This window comes from Cladosporium halotolerans, assembly GCF_011745625.1.
Source record: "Cladosporium halotolerans strain TM138-S3 chromosome Unknown Sca6, whole genome shotgun sequence".
Lineage (NCBI taxonomy): Eukaryota > Fungi > Ascomycota > Dothideomycetes > Cladosporiales > Cladosporiaceae > Cladosporium > Cladosporium halotolerans.
In genome coordinates this window covers 532,241-548,549 of record NW_027191457.1, presented here as the reverse complement: position 1 = coordinate 548,549, position 16,309 = coordinate 532,241, and the positions used below count along the sequence as shown (strand labels likewise).

The 16,309-nt window shown below is 53.8% G+C and overlaps 6 protein-coding genes across 6 annotated transcripts; 4 read left to right on the top strand and 2 right to left on the bottom strand.

Annotated features, from left to right (window-relative positions):
* Nucleotides 1–28: 28 nt before the first annotated feature.
* WHR41_02529 (uncharacterized protein) lies at nt 29–1,675 on the bottom strand. Its single transcript, XM_069371135.1, has 2 exons — nt 1,480–1,675; nt 29–1,407 (listed from the first exon to the last, which is right to left on the bottom strand). Exons 1-2 carry the CDS (start codon nt 1,530–1,532, stop codon nt 129–131), a joined length of 1,332 nt encoding a protein of 443 aa, XP_069232063.1. The 5' UTR covers nt 1,533–1,675; the 3' UTR covers nt 29–128.
* A 348-nt stretch (nt 1,676–2,023) lies between these two features.
* WHR41_02528 (uncharacterized protein) lies at nt 2,024–3,568 on the top strand (the record flags this gene model as incomplete). Its single annotated transcript, XM_069371134.1, has 1 exon — nt 2,024–3,568. One exon carries the CDS (start codon nt 2,024–2,026, stop codon nt 3,566–3,568), a length of 1,545 nt encoding a protein of 514 aa, XP_069232064.1.
* Nucleotides 3,569–4,016: 448 nt separating this feature from the next.
* WHR41_02527 (Pyruvate dehydrogenase E1 component subunit alpha, mitochondrial) lies at nt 4,017–5,894 on the top strand. The gene is made up of 4 exons (XM_069371133.1): nt 4,017–4,277; nt 4,368–4,501; nt 4,627–5,081; nt 5,140–5,894. Exons 1-4 carry the CDS (start codon nt 4,149–4,151, stop codon nt 5,658–5,660), a joined length of 1,239 nt encoding a protein of 412 aa, XP_069232065.1. The 5' UTR covers nt 4,017–4,148; the 3' UTR covers nt 5,661–5,894.
* A 422-nt stretch (nt 5,895–6,316) lies between these two features.
* On the top strand, nt 6,317–8,292 carry WHR41_02526 (uncharacterized protein). The gene is made up of 3 exons (XM_069371132.1): nt 6,317–6,717; nt 6,772–7,806; nt 7,860–8,292. The coding sequence occupies exons 1-3, from the start codon at nt 6,649–6,651 to the stop codon at nt 8,139–8,141; spliced, it is 1,386 nt and encodes a 461-aa protein (XP_069232066.1). The 5' UTR covers nt 6,317–6,648; the 3' UTR covers nt 8,142–8,292.
* Nucleotides 8,293–8,506: 214 nt separating this feature from the next.
* Nucleotides 8,507–13,011, top strand: WHR41_02525 (uncharacterized protein; the record flags this gene model as incomplete). The annotated part of the gene is made up of 8 exons (XM_069371131.1): nt 8,507–8,885; nt 8,936–9,912; nt 9,973–10,153; nt 10,204–11,480; nt 11,535–11,689; nt 11,740–11,837; nt 11,889–12,721; nt 12,934–13,011. The coding sequence occupies 8 exons, from the start codon at nt 8,507–8,509 to the stop codon at nt 13,009–13,011; spliced, it is 3,978 nt and encodes a 1,325-aa protein (XP_069232067.1).
* Nucleotides 13,012–13,477: 466 nt separating this feature from the next.
* On the bottom strand, nt 13,478–15,486 carry WHR41_02524 (uncharacterized protein; the record flags this gene model as incomplete). Its single annotated transcript, XM_069371130.1, has 7 exons — nt 13,478–13,913; nt 13,972–14,659; nt 14,715–14,782; nt 14,976–15,002; nt 15,053–15,166; nt 15,223–15,293; nt 15,349–15,486. 7 exons carry the CDS (start codon nt 15,484–15,486, stop codon nt 13,478–13,480), a joined length of 1,542 nt encoding a protein of 513 aa, XP_069232068.1.
* Nucleotides 15,487–16,309: the final 823 nt, after the last annotated feature.

The window sequence follows — 16,309 nt, the reverse complement described above, 5'->3', positions numbered from 1 at the left end:
AAAAATGCGGCCATCAAATGAGATGGAGTTTATGCTATCCCTCGGCCAACGTTCATATGCATATCGAATCTATCGTATCACATCGATCTATGGTTCTTCAAATCCCCTTACCACACCCCACTCTCCAATCAATGTCCATGGCCAAACGAGTTGAACAAAAGCGGCAACATCATCCCTCCTACAGTGACAAACGTCTCCGCGACCCCACCCTCACTCGCACCTTTACTCGCCGCCCCACTGTCCTCTCCATACCCACTCATCGGCACCTCCGCATACCCATCCGCCGCGTGCTCCGCGTGCTCGCCCGCATCCTGCATGGTGTGCATTGCAACATACAAGAAGGTTCCGCCACTGAAAAGCAGCAAAATGCCCGTCGCGAACTCCGCGCTCACGCTCTCCGGCAAGCCGCCGTAGCCCAGCAGCATCACAGCAGCCCAGGTGATAAGGGCGCCCGCGGGCGCCGCGAGCGCGAAGACGATGAGGTGCGCGCGCGCGGCGCGCTTCGAGAGCCCTTGCTTGAGGAGTGTGGTCGTGAGCCCGAAGGCCGCGGGCGCTTTGTGGATCATCAGCGCGAAGAAGATGATCACGGACAGGTTGCGGCCGCTGCCGGATGGGCTGCCGGAGGAGGAGGCGCCGAGCGCGATGCCGTCGGCGCAGGCGTGGATGACGAGGCCCACGGTTGTCGAGGAGGGGCGCACGCTGGGGTTCGAATGCGAGGCGGAGTAGTCTGGTTCTTGGGGCGGGGATTCGGTGTCGATGGAGGTTGTTCCGGATCTGTTGAGGCTGAATTGCGTGAGGTTGATTTGGAAGCGCTGCGGTTGCGAGGAGGAGCTTGCGCGGCGGGGGAGGGTGTCGATCAGATACATGAGGATGAAGCCGGCAATGAGGGAGACACCGATGTAGGCGTGCGGGTCACGGCCGGCGTGCTCGTCGTCGTGGTGGTCGTTGGCTTTGGAGGGTTGTGCTTTCTGCTGGCTTGGAGGCAGACTGGACATTTCCTCGTGGCCTGCGTCTGTGGAGGGGTGACCCTGTTTCGATAAGTCTGCTGCGGTTTGCTCTTCGGTTTTGAAGCCGTCGTCAGGGCCTGTTATGAAGTCTCCCACGTTGGCAGCAGGTGCGCCGGCTTCGTACGAGTCGCCCACGGCATCACGCTGCGCCAGCGATGTCCATGCAACATTCGCAATGGGTTGTGTGTTCTCGATGTTTCTTCTCATGTGAAAGCCCGGCAGGGCTCTCTTTTCGTGTCCATGGCTGCTTCCGCTCGAGCTATACACGGTCTCGATTCCCTCAGGTATAATAACGACCAGCGAGGTGCCTACCAGGACACCTGTTCCTAGAGCGGTGATGAATCGCAATTGTCGCTTTGATAGGGCGAACGAGAGTGGTAGAAGGCCGGCTAGTATGGAGCTGGATCAGGTCAGCATGCGCAAAAGACATTTGGCACAACGGCCATTGGGGTGGATTCAACTGTCAACTTACGCTGTAGCCATGACCACGCATAGCAGCAGCAGTATAAAGAAACCGTCCCACATGGCTGCAATGCCGGCGATCCACGCCGAACGAGCAGTGCTTGAGAAGGGTTGAATGGCTGTCTATAATATTTGCGCTGGCATTGAGTGAGGTGTGAATCTCAAGACGAGACAAGGAACCAGTGCACCTGGAGAAACACCGTCATGGCTTGGTTGAAGACGCGACCTGGGCCAAGGGCTCCACTCCTGCGACTCGTCAGCCGTCTCATCACGGTCGCAAAGTCGCCCTTGCCGCTGGCTCGTGGCGCCAGAACCTTGTCGGCTGCGGGCCGCGGTGCGCTTTCGGGAGTGCAACGCGACTTCGCGTCGGGCGCGTTTCCAGAGGCTGATCACTCGCTGTTGCGCCAGGTCCGCATACCTCAGGTCATGCGACAAGATCATTCTGCTTCCCACCACGGCCACGCACCTTTTCGTGCTTTTCACACATCGATCGCTACTAGCAAAAATCAGCACAGATAACACGACCATCGCTTTACGACAACACATCGTCCGACATGGCTGCCGACGGCGAACTCGAGGAGCTCATTACCCAGCAAGTGAACGAATGGTCCAGCAACAGCAATGGGTGCTTTCACATATCGCTCGTCCGGAGTGATGGCAGTGAACATGCTGCTTTCCAGCCGGCTTTCACCTACCCTATCTTTGGCGACGAGGAAGCTATCTTCGGCTACCAAGACTTGGACATCGACCTCAAATTCGCCGCCCATGATTTGCGCCCTGAGCTGAACGTGCGATACGGCAAGAAATTTCAGGCTATTGGTGATATCAAGCCAACCGACGTCAAAGAGCCTCTACGCGACTTCCTTCCCATGGAAGCTTTTGATACGGCTGTTGCAGGAGAGGCAACAGTGGCGGGCTGGACGCCGCCTGGAGAGAAACTTCGGGAGTACACAAAGAATGGAGAGAAGTACGAGGTCTGGTGTGCAAGTCTGACAGATCCGGCGGCAAAGAAGCTATTGGAGAACATGCAGATACTGGTGCCGATGTTTATCGAGGGCGGAACGATACTACAACTGGAGCAAGACTGGACAACGCAGCGATGGAAGCTGTTTCTGCTGTATCGAGTGTTCGATGATGCAGCAGAAAACACCTCGCCTTACGCCTTTGTCGGTTTCGGTACCTCCTATCGAGTGTTCACTTTCCCGGACCGCCGACAGCCTGATCCCTACCACCTGAAGCTCCTCCAGGGCGACGAGGCTTCGAGAGCCAAGGTCTCACAAGCATCAGCCGAGGACTTTGTATCAGCTTTGTGCGACGATGGAGTTCAATCACCTCTTGACCTACCCAGTCGCGAGCGTCTTTCTCAGTTCATCATCCTACCTACCTTCCAAGGTGCTGGCCACGGCCAGGAGCTCTATAACGCCATGTATAAGCACCTGATAGCTCCGGCAAACGTTATCGAGCTCACGGTCGAAGATCCGAATGAGGCCTTTGACGACCTTCGCGACCTCTGCGACATGCTCTATCTCCGCGCCAACAACCCCGAATTTCAAAATCTGCGCATCAACACAGGTGTTCCAGCAGAGAATCTCAAGCCAAAATCTCACATCCCGGTAGAACTCATTGTCCCAGGTGATGTCACGGATAAGATCCGCAAGCAGTCAAAGATCCATTCGCGGCAGCTCGGCCGCTTGGTCGAGATGCAAACTCTGTCGACCATCCCCGCGTTCAACCGCTCGCGGAACCGGATTACCCGGAAAGAACGATCGACTAATGAGCACGACAAAGCGTACTTCTTCTGGAGATTGTATGCCAAGCATCGCATCTATATCTTCAATCGCGACCCTCTGATGCAGCTCGACCTGCAGGAGCGTCCCGAAAAGGTCGAGGGCGCGTTGGACTCGGTGCTCGAGGGCTACACGAGCATGCTCGAGAGGGTCGAGGCCATGGAGCAGGGTAAGCCGACTGTGGGTGGGGCTTCAAGAGCCTCAAGGAAGAGAAAGGTAGTGGACGAGGATGAGGACGATGAATGGGAGGATGAATCAGAAGACGAAGCAGTGGCGGCGAACGGAAGTCATAAGAAGGCTCGGATTGCTTGAGGGAGTGACACTGAGAGTGTAAATTGCAGCTATTGTGAGCTGCTCGGGGACTTGGAATTAGCATGGCGTTGGCGAGTGGGTGTTGTTTTGAACATGGCACATGACCGTCTTTTTATAATTCACGCGGATTTGCAGCGCTATTGAGTATCTGTATCCGTAAATGGTCCATGCGATTACTTAGGTAGTCTTCGTTCCTATTTATGCAACGTTTGTGATGATGAGAGCGCAACGTCAACCATACTGCCACCAGGCCGAGAGGTATCTGACACTATCATCGAAGAGTTGATCCAAAATAATTGCATTGTTGATGTTTTTGTCGCAGCCCGATAGACTGAGGTCCTCTTCCGGAGCGGATGGCGGGCGCGCGCGAGTTTAATTCGGAAAGCACGGACGGGTTCTGCAGCTCAACACGGGAAAGAGAATCTCAAAGCCGGCCCAGCAGAGCACAGCACCACGCCAGCTGCCACAGCATCCTCTTGCCTCAACCACCTCACCTCACCTCGCCGCCCACCAACCCCTCCCTCTTTCTCCATACCTTCGTTTATACCTGCTCCTCGCCTTCGTCGAGGTTCACCCGAAGATGCTGTCCCGTTTCGCGCCTAGGGCCGCCGCCGCGCCCAGGGCCCTCAGATTCGCCGCCCCGGTCGCCAGGCGCAATGTCACCACCGACGCCGCCAGCAGCCAGCTCCACGCCGAGGAGGTCCCCTCTGTACGTTCGCCCGGATCAATTGCGCATGGAAGGATGCGTATTTGCGCAGGAATGCAAAAGACCGGAAGCTAATCCCACTTCTTGCTACAGGAGGATGACAAGCCCTTCTCTGTGCGCCTCTCCGACGAGGCCTTCGAGACCTACGAGCTCGACCCGCCCTCATACACCCTCGACACTACCAAGAAGGAGCTGAAGCAGATGTACTACGACATGGTCGCCATGCGGTATGTGATCGCCATTCCGGATAAGAGCGGTTGGGACAGGATGGATGGGCATCGCGAATCTTCGGAGGAATTGTTGTCTAGGAGCTTGACAGAAGGAGCGCGGGCTAACATTAAATGTTTTGCAGCCGCATGGAGATGGCTGCCGACCGTCTGTACAAGGAGAAGAAGATCCGTGGTTTCTGCCATCTTTCCACCGGTCAGGAGGCTGTCGCTGTTGGTATCGAGCACGCGATCACCAGGCAGGACCAGGTCATCACCGCATACCGTTGCCACGGTTTCGCCATGATGCGTGGTGGCACCGTTAAGTCCATCATCGGTGAGCTGCTCGGCCGCCGCGAGGGTATCGCCTACGGCAAGGGTGGTTCCATGCACATGTTCGCCCCCGGTTTCTACGGTGGTAACGGTATCGTCGGTGCCCAGGTTCCTGTCGGCGCTGGTATTGCCTTCGCCAACAAGTACACCGACAAGAAGAACGTCTGCCTTGCTCTCTACGGTGACGGTGCCTCCAACCAGGGTCAGGTCTTTGAGGCTTTCAACATGGCTAAGCTGTGGGACCTGCCTGTGATCTTCGGCTGCGAGAGTAAGCGCATTTGTTCCCGCAATATACCAATGAAGAATCAGCCGCTAACAATTGACAGACAACAAGTATGGTATGGGTACTGCCGCCAACCGCTCTTCCGCTCTCACCGATTACTACAAGCGTGGTCAGTACATTCCTGGTCTTAAGATCAACGGCATGGACGCTCTTGCCGTCAAGGCCGCCGTTCAGTTCGGTAAGGAGTGGTGCAACGCCGGCAAGGGTCCTCTTGTCTACGAGTACGTCACCTACCGCTACGGTGGCCACTCCATGTCCGACCCCGGCACCACCTACCGTACCCGTGAGGAGATCCAGCGCATGCGCAGCACCAACGACCCCATTGCCGGCCTCAAGCAGAAGCTGCTCGAGTGGCAGGTCACCACCGAGGACGAGCTCAAGAGCATCGACAAGAAGGCTCGCTCCAACGTCGACGCCGAGGTCGCCGAGGCCGAGGCCATGCCCCCGCCCGATGCCACCCCTGAGGTCCTCTACGAGGACATCTACGTCCGTGGCTCCGAGCCCCAGTTCCTCCGTGGCCGTGTGCCCGAGGAGAACTTCTACTACTCTCAGCTCCAGAAATAGACGATAACTCTGGTCTGTGAGCTTTGAATTGCAATGTATAGCGAGGTAGTAGGGGGGACTCGACTGTCTTGGTTCTTGTTTTCTACGTTTTGAAGGCTGTTCAGCCAAGGGGCGAGGGCGCGTTCACGGGGAACTATAACTATTTTGGGGTGCTACCTTTGCGATATGTGCCAACATCCGATCCGGGCATGTCTGTATTATCCCATGCGAGAAATTTTACCTTTTTACTGTTCATCTGATCGTTTTCCTCCTCCCACGTTTGGACTTGGACGACACGAAGCTCGCGAAACCTTACTGCTGGTATCCGGCCATCGTGTGCCTATTGACGTCCCGTGAGATAGTGAATCGGAAACTCGGCCAGATAAGTTCTCACATACCTCGCCAGAGGTCCAGGTGAAGAATGCCACATCTCGTATTGCACAAGGCTAAATCGGTAAAGACTTGCCGGACCACGAAACAAGCCTCGTCTCGTCCTCGATTGCACCCGCAGATCGCCAATTGACTCCTGGTAAGCGGATTATCAAGGTCCCCGGCAAGGCGTGGCTGTGCGCGAAGGTTTGCGATTTCTCCAGATCTGCGAATGGGCTGGCTGCTCCACGATCGCGCCCTGCGCCCTGAGCCTGGCCTCCACTTGCGCGCGCCAGCGCAGCGCAAGCGACAACGTCACGTACCCAATCGTCCCTCCGCGGCCTCCATGCGCCAAGGGACATGGTCGGGCACTCTCACATTCCATTACCTCTTAAGTACATCTCGCTTTCTTTTCGCTTGCTTCGAGGCGGTCTGCTGAGCTGTCCTGCTGGCGCTGCACGATCGATTCCTTTGCGTTTGGGGGTCTTGTGACTGCTTCGCCCGGTTGAGCTCGGCGTCCCCCCATATTTCTCTCTGCCCCTATTGAAGGCGATCGCTTCTTCCAAGGTATCTCTCGTACTCAACTTCTGGTTATAAACAGCATTTTAGGGAACTCCAGATAGAAAGTCGAGCTGTCAATATGGCCGCAGATGCCCGCCAGCCCGCGAGTTTGGGCGGATCGCGTAGGAGGATAGCCTCGCTCACTGCCGTATGTTGTATACTCGGTGTGCCAATGTATTCAAGACGCTGACAAAGTGGCCAGCTCGCGTTCCAAAACTCCGCCCTCATTCTCGTAATGCACTACTCTCAGACAATGCCCCCAGTCAACGGCCAACGCTATCACGCCTCGACTGCGGTCTTCTTGAACGAGGTCATTAAGCTCGCAATCTCGCTCACAATGGCGTTGTACGAAATCACGACCAAACCGCAGGCGTCGCAGTCGACAACGATACTGGGGATGTTCGAAGAGTTGGCTGGCTCGATGTTCGCAGGAGACAGTTGGAAGATGGCGATACCAGCGATGTTGTACACCACGCAGAACAGCTTGCAATACATTGCGGCAGGGAATCTGGACGCGGCGACTTTCCAAGTCACCAGTCAACTGAAGATCTTGACCACTGCCATCTTCAGCGTGGTTTTGTTGGGCAAAGTGTTGGACTCACGCAGATGGCTGAGCTTGGTGCTGCTCACGCTCGGCGTTGCGGTTGCTTCGTATCCTGTTGGCTACACCAATGACACGGTCCTCACGATCAAAGATCTCAAAGAGACTCTTGCTCCCCACCCGCCCCGCAATATCTGGGACCTGAAAGCGCTTGGTAACGTAGCTGCTGGCCAGCTCACCAAGCGCTCGGCTACATACGAAGGTATTGACGAGGATGTCGCCAATCAGAGTCCGCACATCCAGGCTGGTGTCGGCCTCATCGCGCTTGTGCTCGCATGCGTTGCTTCCGGCCTGGCCGGCGTTTACTTTGAGAAGATCCTGAAAGAGCCCAAAGGCAGCATGCAGACCACTTCGGTCTGGATCCGCAACGTGCAGCTTTCGTTCTACTCGCTTTGGCCTGCACTTTTTATCGGTGTGCTTTTCAAGGACGGTGAGCACATCTCGAAGAGCGGTTTCTTCGCTGGGTACAACTCGGCCGTCTGGATGGCTGTCGGCCTCCAAGCACTTGGCGGCATCACTGTGTCTTTGGTGATAAAGTACGCCGACAATATCGCCAAGAACTTCGCCACGAGCTTCTCCATCATCTTAAGCTTCCTTGCGAGCGTGTCACTTTTCGATTTCGATATTACTGTATTTGTAAGTACTCGCAACCATAAATGTTTCCGTACGCATCTGACTGACTCGAACAGTACCTCGTGGGCACAGCAACCGTGCTCGGCGCAACATATCTATACAGCACCGGAACACCTCGATCCAGCAACACCATGCGTCCGCCTCCCATCAACGTGTCAGAGTACAAGAGAGATGGCGAGAAATCGTACTTCGATCTGGAGTCCGTCGCAAGCGTCAATAGATCTCCTTTGCCGAGGGGAGAAGCTTTCTCGACGAGCAGGCCTGGCACTCCGACTTTCGAGCGGCGACCGGCGCGGATGAAGAGCTCTGATCCTTTGACGCCGAACAAGCGCTCTTAGACGGAGTCGGATGGAATGCCATGAATTTCGGGATTTGGAATCGGGTTGGATACAGGACGATACCATAAAACCATCTGTACTGGATTTCGGAGTTTGTGTAGATACGCACAGGTACTGAGACAATTTTGGTTACTATATTGACCGTAACACAGTCGCGATGCTCTACGTCTCGGAGCCATTAAAGCTGCGCGGCCTGAGGTTTGTAACATGGTCGCGCCTTCTGCACCCAGATCAACCTTATTCCGACATCACCTCTGGTCCAATTTGCATCGTCGCTTCGACTTCGGTCCGCCTTGCGGTGCAAGGTCCTCTTCGACGGCATATCAATGAGGAGCGACAACAGATCACATGCGCCATCAGACATCATGAATCAACGCATATTTGATCAGCTCGATCAGCTGCAGCGTGGCGCGCGTGAGCCGCGTTTGCGTGGAGCGGTGTACAACGATGGTCATGCTCAGCGTGGCTCCTATGACGACGACACGACCGCCCATGATGAGGATGTGGCCTATGACAACGGTGATGCCTACCCGCGAGTTGCTCGGGGAGATAGGTACCTTGAGATCCCATTGGAGCAATACTACGACGACCTTTCAGCCATGGACGTCTCTGATCAAGCCGTGTACTATGACCGCAGAACACACATGGAATCTAGGATGCTTCCACCTCAACCCAATTACTTTCAGCACGAGTCGCAAAGGCCACAAGCGCACGAACCGTCACTGGGTAGCCAGTTCGATCTTTGTAAGCAAGAAATGTTCCATCTCACTCCACAGCCGTGCTAATTGAGAAAGCTCGATACCCCTACGCTGGCACTGGCGTTCCCTCCAGCTCTTCACCTTACAACCAAACGTTGCCGTCAAGCCCTGTTGTAAACGCTAGAACCAGAAAATCGACAGACACACAGCAGATGTTTGATCGACCAGCCGCGCAACCAAGTCATGGCAGACGACCACAACATGATTCGGCTACACTTTCTGCGAATTTTGACTCACGCCGATGGGTCGACGAGCCTGGAGCCGTGGAACCACGGTTAGAGGCTCGATCGAAGCTTCAGCCCCCGACAACTGTACAAGGTCTTCCCGTAGTGCAAGGCATCACTCTCATTCCGACACACAGACTGCCAGATCGATTCAGGTCGCTGTTTCACTTTCCTCTCTTCAACGCGGTGCAGTCGAAATGCTTCCCTGTCATGTACGATACGAACGACAACTTTGTGCTATCGGCTCCAACCGGCAGCGGCAAGACAGCTATTCTCGAGCTTGCTATCTGCCGCTTGATAACCAACCACGCTAATGGGACGTACAAGGTCATATATCAGGCTCCAACTAAGTCTCTCTGCTCAGAGCGCCAGCGTGACTGGCAGAAGAAGTTCGCGCCGTTGGACTTGCAAGTCGCTGAACTCACTGGAGATACTGAGAATGCTCAGCTGCGAAATGTCCAGCATGCCAGCATCATCATCACCACGCCGGAGAAGTGGGACAGTATCACGCGCAGGTGGCGGGATCACCAGAAGCTCGTGCAGATGGTCAAGCTCTTCCTTATTGACGAAGTTCACATACTGAAAGAAGACCGCGGCGCTACATTGGAGGCAATCGTCTCACGAATGAAGTCGGTTGGCACGGACATCAGGTTTGTTGCTCTCAGCGCCACCGTGCCAAACTCACAGGACATCGCAACATGGCTTGGCAAAGACTCGATGACCCCCCAAATTCCGGCGCCCCGAGAGAGATTTGGCGAGGAGTTCCGTCCTGTCCCATTGGCAAAGCATGTATGTGGCTATCATGCCACTGGGAATGAATTCGCTTTCGAAAAGGCCCTCAATTCAAAGTTGACGGATGTCGTTGCTAAGTGGTCACAGCGCAAGCCAATCATGGTATTTTGTTTCACGCGTGCATCTTGCGCTGAGACGGCGAAGCTGTTGGGTACTTGGTGGGCGTCGAAAGACGCGAAAGAACGCTTATGGGAAGCTCCCAGCAGGCGGGTCGTTGTAGAAGATAAGGAGTTGAAAGGCAAGTCCGCCCCAAAGAAACACAAGGCGGCTCTACTGACCTCTTAGCAGACACTGTTTCTTCCGGCGTCGCATACCATCATGCGGGTCTTTCAGCGAACGATCGCAACACAATCGAGCGTGCCTATCTGGAGGGTGACATCAATGTCATCTGCTGCACCTCTACTTTAGCTGTGGGCGTCAATTTGCCCTGCCATATGGTGATCATCAAGAACACCGTCGCGTACCAGAGCAACGGTGGCTCTGGCAGCTGCAAGGAGTACTCCGACCTCGAGATCATGCAGATGCTCGGGAGAGCGGGTCGGCCTCAGTTCGATAAATCTGCGGTGGCCGTTATCCTGACCCGTCTGCAGAAGCAGAAGCACTACGAGAAGATGGTTTCTGGCCAAGAAATTCTGGAGAGCTGTATGCACAGAAACCTCATCGATCACTTGAATGCAGAAATCAGTCTCGGCACGATTACTAATGCCGCAACGGCGAAGAGGTGGCTCTCAAGCACTTTTCTCTACGTCCGCTTGAAGGAGAATCCTGACTATTACAACCTCGATGGCGACACTGCAGGCCGAAATCTTGAAGAACGCCTCGAAAATATATGCATCAAGGAGATTGCGCTTCTTGAAAGGAATAACTTGGTTCACAATGCTCCGAAATTGCAATGCACAGAGGTTGGCGATGCTATGGCTCGATACTACTTGCGATTCGATACAATGATAACATTGCTCGCTTTGCCACGACAAGCTAAAACATCTGAGATTCTTTCATCGATTGCACAAGCTGCAGAATTCCATGAGATCAGATTTCGGAGTGGCGAGAAAACAACCTACAAAGCCCTAAACCAGAACGCTTCGATCAAGTTCCCGATTCCAGTGAACCTGGACGCTCCTGCACACAAGATTTCGCTCATCATTCAGGCGGTTCTCGGAGCTATAGAACTCCCTACTGAGGATCAAAAGCAACGAATGGATTTCAACACGGCCAAGACCCTCATCTTTTCCAACATACAGAGGGTGATCAGGTGTGTCATCGATTGTCAGCTACACCTTCAAGATTCAGTCACCGCCCGCAACGCGCTTGCCCTTGCTCGCAGCCTTGGTGCTTATGTTTGGGACGACTCACCACTACACATGAGACAGCTTGACGGCGTCGGTCTGATAAGCGTTCGCAAACTGGTAGCCGTCGGCTTGAAGACCGTGGAGGATATTGAGACAACGGAGCAAATTCGCCTCGAGCACATCCTGTCCCGTAACCCTCCCTTTGGCTTACAGCTGCAAGAAAAGGCGAGGGCTTTCCCGAAGCTGCGTGTGGCTTTGAAGATGGTCGGAAACCCAGTGAGCTCAATCATCCATCCGTACTAATTCTCCCGTCTTTACTAATGAACTTAGATTGTCCGCGCAGATAGTCCTGTCACTGTGAGGATCTGTGCCGACATCGGATTTATGAACGAAAAGACTCCGGAAATTTTCCAAAATAAGGCCGTTTACGTCTGTCTGATTGCGGAGCTCTCAGACGGATGTCTGCTCCACTTTGCGCGCATCAGGTAAATGTAATTGCCCAAGATTGATGCTGCTCTCAGCTTACAAGAATCAGCGCGAAGAAACTAAGCACAGGGCAAGAGGTCTTATTCGAAGCCAAGCTGGACAATGCTACTCAAACGGTCAGAGCCTACGTGATGTGTGACCAGATCGGTAAGTGATTTTTTTGACCACATTCCATCAAACTTTCACTGACCTTATTAGCCGGGACGCTGAGAAGTGCTATCCTGAAGCCTGAAGTACCATTGCACGCTTTTCCAGCTGCTACCGCCGGCGGAGGCACGCACGAAAGGACCAGAGCCAATAATGTACCAGTGCAGGATGGAGCCAGACTCGGGTCAAAAAGAAAGGCCTCTGGTACTGGAGTCGACGAATTTGGCGATGCTGACATTGATGATTCCGACTTCGTCCTCGCAGGGAACGGCGGCTTCGAAAGCATTGACGACTTTGACGAGGTCGTAGAGCCCGTGAGGGTCAACAGAAACAGAATGACTGGTGCGACGGCAGCTCCTGCAGGCCCCCAAGAACCCAAGCAGTTGGAGAATGGCAAATGGGCTTGTAACCACAACTGCAAAGACAAGACCGCATGCAAGCACCTTTGTTGTCGGGAAGGCTTAGACAAGAAACCTAAGCCACCTAAGCCAAAGACAGACAAACAACAGCAAGACTACGTCGCTGGCCCAAAACAGACGCAACTTAGCATGCCGGCTAGTAAGAAGGTGAAGCCTAGTTTGCCTCTTCCTCAGTCGCAAAAGACTTCGTCTACACTTGGTCGAGTTCCACCAAGAGGCCCCGAGATCGATAATTTTAATTCTCTACATGTCAACATCCCCTCGAATACTGGTCCAGTCTCATATCCAAGGACTATGCACCCGGAGCCCATTGCTCCTAAGTTGGCGCCGGAGCCGGGGTTACCACGACTAAAGTTTTCGGAAGCTGCAAGACTGGCAGAGCAAGACGTGTATTCCGATGATTTTCACAGTCTGGACCAGCTCTCGGTCTTTGACGAAGCTGCTGCTGTGCAACACAAGGGTCATGTAAGCCCACTGTCACTCAGTCAAGATGACATGGCGTACAGCAACGGCGGCGACATGCTCGATAGCTTTTATGATGCGGACGATAATGGAAGTTGCATGCGCTCACCCGTTGCAATACAAGGAAACCAGGCTATTGATTCGTCAGTGTCCCATTGGCACGGCTCCGCATCTCCGCATCGGTCGGACTTGGTGGATCAAACACTTGGAAAAAGGTCAAAGACGGCTCTCAAAAGCTCAGAGGTTTCGCCAAAGACATTGCAACGGCCGTATGGGCCCCCAAAGTCATCTAGTGGGCTTTTCGTTCGGTCCTCCAGCAGTGGAGCAGCACCGGGCCTAGATACGGTAGCTCCGGCCGATCAGTCTTTGACGTTGATAGACGTTCCCAAAGACAGTCGGAGCCGACTTGCTCCATATGCATCTGGAGTGAAGCCCGATGCTCTTGCTGCAGTGGACTCGGCTGTCTCGACGACAGATGCAGAACGCCCGGTAAGCTCTGATTCGGCCACCAAGCTTTTCATGGAAGAGCTTGGGTCCGATTTATTCAACTACATCGGGTGACGCGCGTACGGCTGCGGGTGAGAGGTGGGATCCGAAGGAATCAAGGGAGCAAATTTTGTTTCATTGCTGTCGCTGATACGCATGCACGATTTTTAGGAAGTCGGAGAAGGTGTAACAGCTAATTTCGATCGTTCACTTCAACCCTCAAGCTACCTCTGCATCTTTAACATGAAACATCAACTGCATGAAAACTGCCGCTTACAGCTCCTTGTTGACCAGAACCACGGGCCCTTCATATGCATGTCGCCCGAAGAGTAAATAATAAAAAATGGAAAACAAAACCACAGAGCCATACAAAAGAGAGGCCCAATTCATGGTTACTGGCTCTGGGTTTGGTGCCAAGGGAAAGAACGAGAAGGCGTAGACCAACAACAGAAACGCCACCGCAATGATGTTGCAGGCCAGACCCGCTCGCCCTAGGCTCCAGCGTGCATGTGGGAGCGGATCGCCTCTGATTTTGCGTATTGCCACGCATGAGATTGAGATGATGTAGGAGCTCAAAATGGCTCCGACCGCGAGTGAAAGGATGGCGTTGAAGGCATCTTTGCTCCCAAGATTGATCAGAGAGAGGAGACTTGTGATCACGAAAGAGATCAGAACGGCATTGAGCGGGATGTCCCATCCGGCTCGGACGCTGCAGAATCGGGTCAGCGTCTCGTGTGTGTCATGATTTCGAGTATGCGGTTATTTACTGGCACAGAAACTTGCTGAAGGGCATCCCTTTGTCGCGCGCGAACGCGAACATTTGACGTGAAGCCGTGGCGACGTTGCTGATCGTGCTGCACATGCACATCAGGATGATCAGACACGCCATTATCGTTGCGCCGGCTTTGTTGTTGGTGGCGATGTAGAAGGCATCGATGTATGCGTAATCGTACGTCGGCGCCAGAGCGCCTTCCAAGTTACCGATGCAGAAAGCAAAGGTGATGACCATGATGAATCCAGTCAGCCCGTTGACGATGAGGGTCCATATCATGCCAAGCGGAAGCACGCGAGAAGCATCTTTGATCTCTTCAGCCATGTGCACAGCCGAGTCTGGACCGATCAGAGCGTACATAGGACCGCTTATTCCCACAAGGCAACCGAGTCCTTGAGAGGGCCAAGCGTATGCATTCTGGAACTGAGTGAAGACTGCCTTTGCCGATTGTCGTGGGGCGAGAGCCCACAGGGGTACCAGAATACCGAAGAAGCCGAAGACGTGAATGATCAAGATGAAGCCTTCGATGAGCGGAAGCTTCTTCGCGAAGAACGTGTTGAAGAGGATAGCGACGGCAGCCACCACAATGATCATAACGGTAACGTGCCATGGCTGCGCTGTGTATTCTGAGTCGTTGAGCTTGATGATGCCCTGGAGTTGCGTGGCTACGAGATAACATCCAGCTAGGTCAGAATATAAGTGAATGAACGATTTGGATGGGATGAATGGTTGAGATACCGCCAATGTTTACTTGCCAACCAAGAACACAGAGCCAGCCTGTGATATATGATAGGAATTTTTGAGCCCTGGCGGGCGAGAACTCTGATACCCAGTCTGTTGTGTTTTAAATATTAGTGCGCGCTTCTTGTGGCAACAAAAAGCCCTAACATCGAGTGGTGTTGAGTCTGTCTCAAGACGGATCGGGGTGCACAAAGAGGAGTCGAAACGTACTATCAATATTAGCATGTCTCTTCAATCCATTGGCTCAGCTCGACAAACCGATATTGTCCACCTGACGTAGGAGCCCTGGCCAAGTCAGCATGATCGCCGAAAAGTTCGAATTGAAGAAAACTCACATGCTGGCCATTTCTGCCATGGATAGGATGGCAAACGAGAAGCCGAAGAGCGACACTAGATACATCCATACCATTCCCGCGAGCCCTCCATTGGGCAAGATGTAACTGGCTGTGCTTCGTGTGTCGTCAATCTCGATGATCCTTTTCTTGAATGGGAATCGAACACTCACAATAAAACAGCTTCCCATGTGCACATCAAGACTGCCGTAAAACCGATCACTGAGATCAGACGGAAGTTGCGCTGTGGGCAGCAATTAGCATGAGGGTGCTGTTGTTGAGTATAACCGTGTGCCAACCCTCAGTTCTTGCGCTTTGCCGACACGTCGCATGTCATGTTGATCTATTGCAGTCCCGACCTTGTAGGCCATAGGCGAGTCTTCGGTGCCCAGGTCGAGGTCGGTATCGCAAGGGGCCTTTGCCATGTTGTGAGACATCTTGAGCCGTCCGCCTGCTCGACACGTTGCAGCAATGCGGAAGTTTGTAGGCAAGGCGAAGGAAGGCTTTTGATGTGAGAGGTATGAAGCAAAAGAGAGGCGAGTATGCACATCTCACAAGCTCCGCACGTGGGTGACTATGAGGGCGCTAAATAAAGTATGCTTTGAGATTGAATCACTACTGGGCATCTTTGTAGCATAAGCCAAAGCGTTACGCCGAGCTTCCCCTTCTGTCCGTAAGCACTCACTTCGGGAGCATTGTTTGCCATGTGAGGCTCTTGAGAAGCGAGATTAGTTGAGTGAAGCGCATCGATTTGTCAAAAGGAGAACGTTTTTGCGTTCAATCTCATTCATCTTCAGCCCAGCGAAGCCATCATCGCCAGTGTACGACCTTCTGTGAGTACTTGATCCAAGAACAGGCTTCGGGGCTGGCTGCTGTGCTTCGCGGATATGGAGTCGCGAGGTAAGCTGCGGTGGAACATAAGCTCTGAGTGGGATGAGCTTCACATGTTGTGGAGCTTGTTTTTTTGGGCAGCGTATCGGCCTTAGTGCAGCGGGGCACGAAAACGGCGGTCACCCCTAGGCGCTTCAGAATACATCTCACACATAATGTCTGTACTGCCGTGCGTCCTCGCTGCTGTACCAATGAATCGCGTGATGACACTCGGATGCGCGTGGCAGCATGACCGGTCTCGAAGCCGCTCTGCGGTTGCCTTCAGCGACTCAAAACAAGCATGCAGGATTAAGGATTAGCGTCTGCGTCGAATACCCTGACGCTTCAGGTGGCGCGATAATGCCCAAATCTTTCAGTCAAGACCAGTGA